At 48.7% G+C, this 9708-nt stretch overlaps 1 protein-coding gene across 2 annotated transcripts in view; it reads right to left on the reverse strand.

Annotated features, from left to right (window-relative positions):
• GRB14 (growth factor receptor bound protein 14) overlaps positions 1-7575 on the reverse strand; it is a 115550-nt gene extending 107975 nt beyond the window's left edge. Inside the window, exons 1-2 of one of the 2 annotated variants that reach the window (XM_072751756.1) lie at positions 7457-7575; positions 4726-4858 (exon numbers count right to left, since the gene is read on the reverse strand). In XM_072751756.1, coding sequence (XP_072607857.1) covers positions 4726-4827 — 102 coding nt within the window. In that variant the 5' untranslated portion in view covers positions 4828-4858; positions 7457-7575. Of the gene's footprint in view, positions 1-4725; positions 4859-6238; positions 6469-7456 lie in introns of those variants that run through there. The other variant, XM_072751755.1, reaches the window with a different exon arrangement.
• Positions 7576-9708: the final 2133 nt, after the last annotated feature.

Below are 9708 nucleotides of genomic sequence, written 5' to 3' on the forward strand. Positions count from 1 at the left end.
AAGACCTTTGAAATAAAACCAGTTTATAATTTGAGGATTTCATGTATCATTCCAAACTGAGGCAATGTGATTATCGATGGTTTTAAATGATACCAAGGAATTATTGTTATTTTTGTTATTTATTATTGTCTAAATACTGGTATTTTGGTTATATGAGAAAATATATTTTTCAGAGATGCATACAAAACTAGGTTGGCATGCAATGAGAAGATGTTCAGGATTTTAAAATACTTCAACAAAGACAAGAAAAATTTCAAAAAGGAACAGATGAAGTAAATGAAGCAAAATCTTGCTAATTATTGAATCTGGAAAATGGGAATATGAGACTATAATTGATTGCTTTCTACTTCTGTGAATATTGGAAAAATGAGTATACGGGAGTTTGGTTAATGTAGCAGCCATGCAAAATTCCTACAGGACTGGGTAAATTGGGTTAATTACTAGCATCACAAAGGAATGACATCAGTGGCCCATTAATTTGGGGAGAGATGAACTTGTCTTTTCGTAGTTTCTGATATGTGAGAGAAAAAAGAACTCAAAGGCAAAGCATATGGAAAAGTAATTTCTTAATTATTTGAAAGATATTTTGTGTTTTTCTGAGATATACGAAAAGGTTTAATTTAATACAGAATAGATCAGAAACAGTGTGGTAAGGTGCAAAACACATTCAGACATAGTATTTTTTTGATCTAGGTTCTTAAATGAGTATTAACTAATGGTACTGTCACCCCTGCTCTGACATTATGAGCAGTTATAATGAACAACCCTGGCATGTTTTTTCCTTGTACTACCCTTACAATTCTCGACTTCTGCGGAAACTGGACCTTCCTAAAAAAAGACTCTTTAAGGCTCAAGAAATGCAGATTTCAGATCCTCGCTGTGCCACAGTCAGCCACGTGGCATTTCTTAGCCTCAGTTTACTGATCTGTAAAACAGCATTCAACTAGATGACCTCAAAGTTCTCCTCCACCTCAAACATTTATAACATAGTTTTTCATAGCTGTCTTTTTATCTTTAAAATCTTCAGATATGTTATTTTGGGACTCCTGGGTGGCTCAGCAGTTGAGCATCTGCCTTTGGCTCAGGGCACAATCCCGGAGTCCTGGGATCGAGTCCCACATCGGGCTCCCTGCATGGAGCCTGCTTCTCCCTCTGCCTGTGCCTCTGCCTCTCTCTGTGTGTTTCTCATGAATCAATAAATAAAATCTTTTAAAAAAATACAAAAAAAAAAAAAAAACTCAGATACGTTATTTTGAATAAGTTGTACTACAAAGTCCTGGGAAGGAATTAACCAGACCTACAGGACAAGCTGAGTCCCAGCACAAAAAATACCTGAGGGTAGACAAACTCAAGACAAGAACTGATTCTTCTGCAAGGGCCAAGGATCTCTTACTCCTTCCCTTTCTTCAAATAGTAAGTACTAAGGGATGATTTCCTGGTAAATTTCAATCACAAAAAGAAAAAGAAAGAGATCTAAATTCATAAATTAAGCCACTTTTAATAAAAAGTTTAAATTGCAAGGAATTTTTTTGGACCAAGTACGTAAAGAAATCTGCTTTAAATCTGCTCTATTGGTAAACACAAGGAAATATGCCTAGGAAATATATCTGGCCAGTATTATAACAAGAAGGAGAGAGAATAAAGAATCCACATTCTATCTCATTCTAGCTCCTATTTTAAAAGAAAATACTGAAAGCCTATAGCAAGTATTATATACTTTGAGACACTGTATTTTCAAACAGAGATAAGGCATATCCTATTTGTGGCTTCAGTGCACTTTACCACTCACGCATTATGTAGATAGCTCAATTTCTTAAAAAAAAATTTTTAGAAAAAAAATATATATAGCCTGTAAAACGATTTTTGACTATGTTTTTGAAAGGCCACATGAAATTTAACATGTCTAGTCTGGATTCTTTCAAACTTTCTGGTCAATTATTCGTAAATAACAAGCACAATTCTTCACTTTTTCTACAGGGAGAAAAGAATTGTTAAAATGCCTGGAATGGTTAATCAAAACAAGTGAAAGAGAAAATATAAAGAAAAGAGACATCAGCCTCCTGTAAGGTGTCAGCCATAAATAATAGTCAATAGAAATCTATCACATCCAGTCATTTACATCATCTCAAGTGAAGGTCAGGGATAATCAGGCCAGAAATACCATCTTGCAAAAGGGTCATCTGTGTCACAAAGATACTGAGCTTAGGAAATTACTGACATAGAGTCAGCTGTTCCCAAAGCATCACTCAGTCCAAAGAACAGAGCATACATAAAGGAATAAAAACAAAGGATCAGTTCTAAATGCAAAGTGTAGGTGGGAAACATAAAAGAATGTAAAAAGGAACCCTCCTCTTCCCTAACTTTGGGACATCCTTCTCTTCATAGAGATCCCAACCCTTGGGCAGGCGAAGAGATCACCCACTGTGAAGGGCCCTTTTCGGGTGGGAACACCCCTCTGGGACTGGTCTCTAGGAGGCGGGCCAGAACTCTCTGCTCATGAAACAGCACTGCCGTCTGTGTGGGTGCAGTGCTCTGAGAAAGTGACTGTAGAAATAGGACACAAGGCCAGAGCAGGAAACCGGCCGAGCCAATGGTAACACAGCACCCTTTTCCCATTTTGCCAATTTGCTAAACCTGATCCAAAGAAATGCTATCATTCCCCCGGATAAGAAGTCTTACTGTGGGATGCCTAGTGGCTCAGGAGGTTGAGTGTCTGCCTTTGGCTCAGAGCATGATCCCGGGGTCCTGGGATAGAGCCCCACATCAGGTTCCCTGTGAGGAGCCTGCTTCTCTCTCTGCCTGTGTCTCTGCTTCTCTCTCTGTCTCTAACGAATAAATAAATTAAATATTAAAAAAAAAAAAAAGTCTTACACTAGGATGATGACCATGTACCGTTAGGGCATGCCCTGAATTAACCCTGACACCTGTGCCCACCCTCTCTTTTTTTTCTTCTTCTAAGAACATATTTTCTCTCTATTCAAATCAAACCTTGCCCCGCTGACCTCTCCTAGACACAGGCATTCTCCCAGTGTTCATCTAGATCTCTCCCTCTCTGCTCCTCTTCCATCATCCAACTCCTAAGTCATAAACCAACTCCAAATCAAAGCCCCATTGTGATAAGCACCCTCTGTATGGCATTTTTGCTTAGCTCAGGGCCCCAGAGCCTAGGATGGTGCAAGGAACACAGCAGGCCCTCCATAAATAGGGAAACAATCTGCTAAATTCCCCAGCCGACTATTATGTCATCATCAGACATTTCCTTTTCCCATTCTGGATCTCAAGGGCAATCATCAATTTTTCCACCATCATATCTATCATCCATATTCCCATCTTATATACTAACCCAAAACCCAAGCTCTTCAAAAGTCCAGACAAAAACAGGGCTGTTTTTTGCTTGGGCTCTGACTTTAAAACTCATCCTGATAATACAGCTCTCGAGAATCTCCTCCTTGTTCATTTCCTCATCCAAAGTCACAGTCCCGCCCACTTAAGGACTTGCCTCCCCCATCAAAATCTCTAATTGAGAACATACCTCTGCTCTGGGAATATTTACTCCCACTTTCTCCAGTCCTTTTCCAAAAAGCACATGCACCAATTAAACTTCAAACCGCCCCCCTCAAACATATATATATATATATATATATGCCTTGTTATACCAGACTTCTATCAAAACCCAACAGTCCATGGAAAGCTTTCCTACTGTCTTTATTATGTTATGAAGAACTCATCTATTCCCTAGGGTATCTCCTTCATTCCTAAAACCATAAACACATTATTGAACCCATCATAGGTAGTCAAAGTGCAGAAAAAGGGAGAGAGAACAATAGATGTGAAGAAAGGATCAACTGTCTTCTCTCCGCTCATTATCCCTCTCCTCACTGCAAGCATCTGACTGTTTAAATTTATTGCTTCTATCCTTGCAAGAATAAGGTACATTTTGCCTAGTGAAGCCTCTCTTTGTTTTGCTGATTCAAAATTGGGAGGGAGTATATTAAGAAAAGATGGGATTATTCTAGGATACACTGATTTTTCTTTTTTTTCCAAAATGTATAATCATGGTGGATCTCCTCATAGTTGCTGGGTCCTTGAAATCTAATTTGCCTAAGTCAATCTCAAACCAGAAACTGAGAAAGAAAGCAAAAAATCATAAAAAGAAAGTCCATCTTCTAATTATCACTAAGAAGTCATCTGCCTTCTTTATAGCCAGAAGCCTCCAAACTGAGGAATTCACTGGCAAAGAAGACATGTCAAGTTCTCAATTCCAATTACCTTTTGCCACAGATTCATTATATACCACTTCCCTTCAGTAAGTGAGGTTGGCTTGGGTTGCAAATGTGGAAGATTAAAGAAGGTATTAAAGAAATCAGACAACCTCTTTCTCACCCCAATACCACTGCCCTCCTTCTGACTAAAATTGATAATTATCACATGTAACTCTCCCACCTACCCTGGAAACAACAATAACTCCCAGACTCCGTACTTTACATATACTCTCTCATTTAACCCATCCCGAAAGCCTGGTCAGTAAGTTTTACCATTCCCATTATACAGCTGTGAAAACTGAGGCCTCAAAGGAGAATGATACCGAAAACTTTGTCAGCCAATAGTCATTTAAACTAGGCCATATTAACCCTTTGTTACTTTTATAAATTACTGAGTATCTTAAAAACCATATGGATTTAGAACTCCTAAGATTTTTGAATTAGGAAATTTTAAAATGCATACCTGCTTTTTCCTTGAATTTGCTTTGGGAAACAGGCCTGCTGACAACACAGATGTAAATGGAGAACAGCATAGCTCAGGAAAAGGGTTTGGAATAGATGGCATTTCCAGAACATCAAGATCTTTCTTTTTTCTCCTACACCAAGAGAACATAGGATGTAATTTACATAAAGCGGAATGTAAAATATAATTGCTGACAGGATTAAGAAGTTACGGCCAACATGTGCCACTCTGTGACAACACTAATATTATATGAAGTATACAGCAAAGGTCTGTGATGTACTGTATGTGGGTCACAATAAAACACGTTCATTGGTTATAAACCAATTTTCTATAGTAGTCCTATCTTCTTTTTCGGAGGCCTTCTGAAAAAAAAAAATCACTAGGCATTGTTAACTCCAATTCCAGCATTTTTGATCATTTTCCTGAAGCTGAAACACAGACTCTGTAACCACTGATGCAAAAAACCAACCTGAGAAGTTAGACATTCTTATGGATCTATTAAATCGACAAAGTCTACAAACATTTAGTGAATCCGTCCCTATGCTATTTCACTAATCACTTTTGGAAGTTATGGCTTATTAATTATAGCTGTGGCTCATCTCACTTCAAATTTCATTCACAATGTTGCCCACACACAGTCTGTTGATTTTTCAAGTGCTTATAGATACTAAACCGCAAGGCAGTGTTTTTGAAGAGGTAAGTGAATAGAACTTGCTAGTATAAATGTACTCTAGTCCACTGCAGAGTAATTTTAACTTTAGTGAAGTTGAAGCACTTTGAAAATCTGGGGGGGGGGGAGGGGAGAAGGAGGGGGAGTACCATTTCAATGTATGAATATAAAAGACTACAGATTTTTTTTTTTTTTTTTGTATTGTTGCAGTCTTTTTCCTTCTTAAAGTCTGTGCAGAATTGTGAACTCTAAAGGCACTTGGTGCTGAACGCTATGGAGATTGGGAAACCTTGTAAAGCCTCTATTCTTTCCTACCGAACAGCAAAGCAGGGCTGCTCCGATGTCAATCCGTGCTTTGCCTCCCCAGGGTCGCTGCAAGACTCTATGTGGGAGGTGAACTCATTTATGCCACGATTTTTGTAATATATAAAATAAAAAGGATTCGGGTTGGGGAGGGGGGTTGGGTTTTGGTGGGATTTTTTTTTTTTTTTTTTTTTTGGTTTTCTTTCTTTCTTTCTTTCTTTCTTTCTTTCTTTCTTTCTTTCTTTCTTTCAGTGCAGGGCCACGAGGGGGTGGGGTGGGGGTCACCCGGCCTCGCGGCGCACACGACGGGCAGAGGCGGGAGCCCCCGGGAGCTCCCACTGAAACGGCGATGCTATTTATAAGGCGCCGGGAGATCGCAATGTCCTGCCGCGCCGGCGGGAGCCAGCTCCAGGGGAATCGTCTTCAGAGACTTTCACAAACTTGGCCCCGCTCGGCACATGGCTCGCCCCCGGGCCCGCCTCCGCAGCCCCCGCCGGCCGCCCGCCGGCCACTCCCCCGCGCCCGCCGAGGGCTGCCTACCTGTCTGCGGCGCGGCCGCGGGCCCCGGCCGGAGGGGGCAGGAGCGCCCGCGCGGGCCCCCAGGGAGCGGGCGCGGGCGCGGGCGCGGGCGCGGGCGCCGGGCCGCGGGCGTCGCCCCTCCCCCGGGCAGCGCCGCACACCTGGGCGGCCAGCGGCGAGTCCTGGGCGGCCGCCCGCCCCGCGGCGCCCTGCCCGTCCTGCAGGGAAGTGGTCATCGTCGTCGGCCGGGGGCGCGGGGCGCGGGGCGCGGGCCGCGGGGGCGCCGGCGCGGGCGGGCGGGGCGGGGGGCGAGGCCGGCGGCGGGAGGCGAGGCGCCGGCTCGGCCGCCGAGCGCGCTGCAGGTGCGGTGGCCTCGCCGCCTGCGCTCCGGGCCCGGGCGCCGGAGCCGCGCGGCCGAGCAGTCGGCGAGGCGGCGGGGGAGGGGAGGGGGCGGAGGAGGAGGGTGGGGAGAGGGGAGGAGCGGCCGGTGGGTGGGGGCCGCGGGCGGCGGGCGGCGGGCGGCGGGGCGCGGCGGGCGGGGGCGGGGAGGGCGCCGGGCGGGCCCCGCCGCCGGCCCGGGACGCGCGGGGGCGCCGGCGGAGGTCGCGCGAGGCCCGGGTCCCGCCGCCGCCGCCGCCGCCGCCGCCGCCGCCGCCGCCCCGGGGGGGCGCCCGACGCGAGGCCGAGCCTGGGGCAGGGCGGGCCCGCGGCGCGGGAGGCGGGCGCCCCCGCGGGGCCTGGCGGGCGGGGCGCGGACCCCAGACCCTTCCTGCCGCGGCCGCGACACCGCCCCAGCGGCGGGGCCGCCATGACAGGCCCCGCGGCTCGGCCCGGCGCCCCCCACGCGCCGCGCGCCGCCTCCCGCCCGCAGCCTCAGGCCGGGCGGCCGCGGGAGCGCGCAGGACCGTCCCCGCGCCGGAGGCACCTGGGGGGTCCCGGGATGTGGGGATGCTCCGCGAGGCGGGGGTCACCCGAGGGCGCCCGGGCGCGTAGGACACACAGGACTGCACTTCTAACGCGAGGCGCCCCCGCGCACCGCGCCCTGCTGCGCCCCGGCGACAGCCTCGCGGGTCAGGTGCGGCCCCGTCACACGGCGGGGAGGACGGGGCTCGCGAGCTTGCCCGACCTGCCCCCAGCCGTCGGTGCGGCGCCGCCGCCTCACGAGATCCCTGCTCGGAAACGCAGGCTGCTGGGAATGGTGCGGCGGTGCCGCCCCCGGGCTTCCCCCGCTTGGCTCACCTGCGGGCACCCCCCGCCGGAGGACGCGAGCCGCCCTCTGAGGTCGAGTCGAGTCGGCGGTAGCTGCTCCTCGGGGCACACCTCGGCCCTCGCTGCCCCTCGGCAGGTAGGCACTTCAGCGCCTTAGTCAGCGCCACACCAAGGGCGGCGTGGCCCCTCCTCAGGGCACACCTCTCTGCAGGTAGGCACTTCAGCGCCTTACATCAGCACCACGCCAAGGGCAGCGGTGGCCCCCCCTCAGGGCACACCGGTAGCTGCCCCTCGGGGCACACCTCTCAGCAGGTAGGCACTTCAGCACTTTACATCGGCACCACACCAAGGGCTGCGGTGGCCCCCCCTCAGGGCACACCGGTAGCTGCCCCTCGGGGCACACCTCTCAGCAGGTAGGCACTTCAGCGCCTTACGTCAGCACCGCGCCATGGGTAAGTCCGGTCCGGGAGGTATGCTGAGAGAGACCACACTGACGTTACCTTGATTACAGTATATTGTTATAATTGCTTTAATTATTAGCGACGATCGCCCATCTCTTACTGCGCCTAATTTGTGAATTAAAATTCATCACAGGTATGTATGTACAGGGAAAACACACACGTAGTATATACGTGATCCGCGTAGGCGGCGCCGTCTGCTATTATCCAGGACTCCAGGTACCCACCGAGGGGCCTCGAAATGTATTTCTGCGCGTAAGGGTGGACTACGGTGATTACACCATGCTCACCCCCGGGGCTGCAGCAGGCCCCCTCGGAAACCCTGGGTGCTGCTCTGTGTCTTCTCCTCCCCCAAGCTCCCCCATCCCGGTGCGCTGTGGAGGATTTCCAAATGTTTCACACCCTCTTTGTTCTTGGACCAAATTAGGTAACATCTGTCCCTGCCATCCGGTTCGCCAGGTTTTGGTAACCTCCGCAACCCCTGCCCAGGGAAGGACCAGCAGTGCCTCCTGGAGAGGCGAGCGGAACCCTCTCTTCCAGCCACAGACACCGCAGCAGCAGCAGCCACGGCTAAAAACCAGGGCTCGCGAACACCCAGCTCGTGAGGACACCGGGCTACGCCACGGAAGGGAGATCTTCAAGTCCAAGAGCTCGTGGAATCCAAGTTCTTCATTCTTCTGACGTCAGAATTGGGACCCAGTAAAGAGCAGTATCGGTCCGGGTCCCACGGTGGGTATGTCTCCAGGAGACATTCAAGGAACGGTGCAGTAGCCACCCAAGGACAGAAGGGTGGTCCTCCTGAGGGATACCATTCATAGTACTCATCGTGACAGAAGTTAACACGTATGGATGCTGTGAGCCAGGCAAAGCCCTGGCTCCCATCCGGGTCCCTGAATATGGTCTGGATTCCACATGTGAGCTTTAAGAGTTTCATGTAAAAGCATGCAGTTATATTGAGGCCACTCCAGCAAACTAGAAAAGAGGTTATATATTTGCAGAGAACTTGAACTAAAGACATAACTCCTCCTCCTTCCCCCTCTAAAACGGTATACTCTGGGCATCTAACAGGAAGGGGAATCCGTGGTTCAAGTTTGTGCCCACCCTGCTCCCGGCAACTCTCTCTCTCTCTCTCTCTCTCTCTCTCTCTCTCTCACACACACACACACACACACAAAGAGCAGGCTGTCTTTTTTGTCGCAGAAAAGGGTGGTTGAGGGAACCCTGGGTGGCGCAGCGGTTTGGCGCCTGCCTTTGGCCCAGGGCACGATCCTGGAGACCCGGGATCAAATCCCATGTCAGGCTCCCAGTGCATGGAGCCTGCTTCTCCCTCTACCTGTGTCTCTGCCTCTCTCTCTCTCTCTCTCTCTGTGTGTGACTATCATAAATAAATAAAAATTAAAAAAAAAAAAAAGAAAACTGTTTATATCTTCGGAATCACTGGAGTACTATTTCCCAATAGTGTGTCCTGCTCTACTTCCCAGGATAAATGTTTAACCTCAAGAAAGAGTATTCATTTGTTGGAATGAGATCTCAATCGTGTCTCCCCTCTCCAGGCATTTTTCTCGTTTAGTGAACATCCAAGGAGTATCCATTTGCAGGCTTTATGCTCCTTCTCTAACCCCCATGGCAAAAATTATAATGCCTGAAGTCATCAGGGACGAAAGCAAAACGAACCAGTCTCTGAGGGATGGGAACTTAAATAGTTGTGTCTTGTAGACTGGTGTTAAATATTGAACTTGCATCTAGAGACCTTGAGGCTCTGTACCAAGAACTACTAGAATTAGCTCATTCACATTTCTGAAGCAAGCCAACAAAAGAACTAGT

Source organism: Vulpes vulpes, chromosome 3 (assembly GCF_048418805.1).
Source record: "Vulpes vulpes isolate BD-2025 chromosome 3, VulVul3, whole genome shotgun sequence".
Lineage (NCBI taxonomy): Eukaryota > Metazoa > Chordata > Mammalia > Carnivora > Canidae > Vulpes > Vulpes vulpes.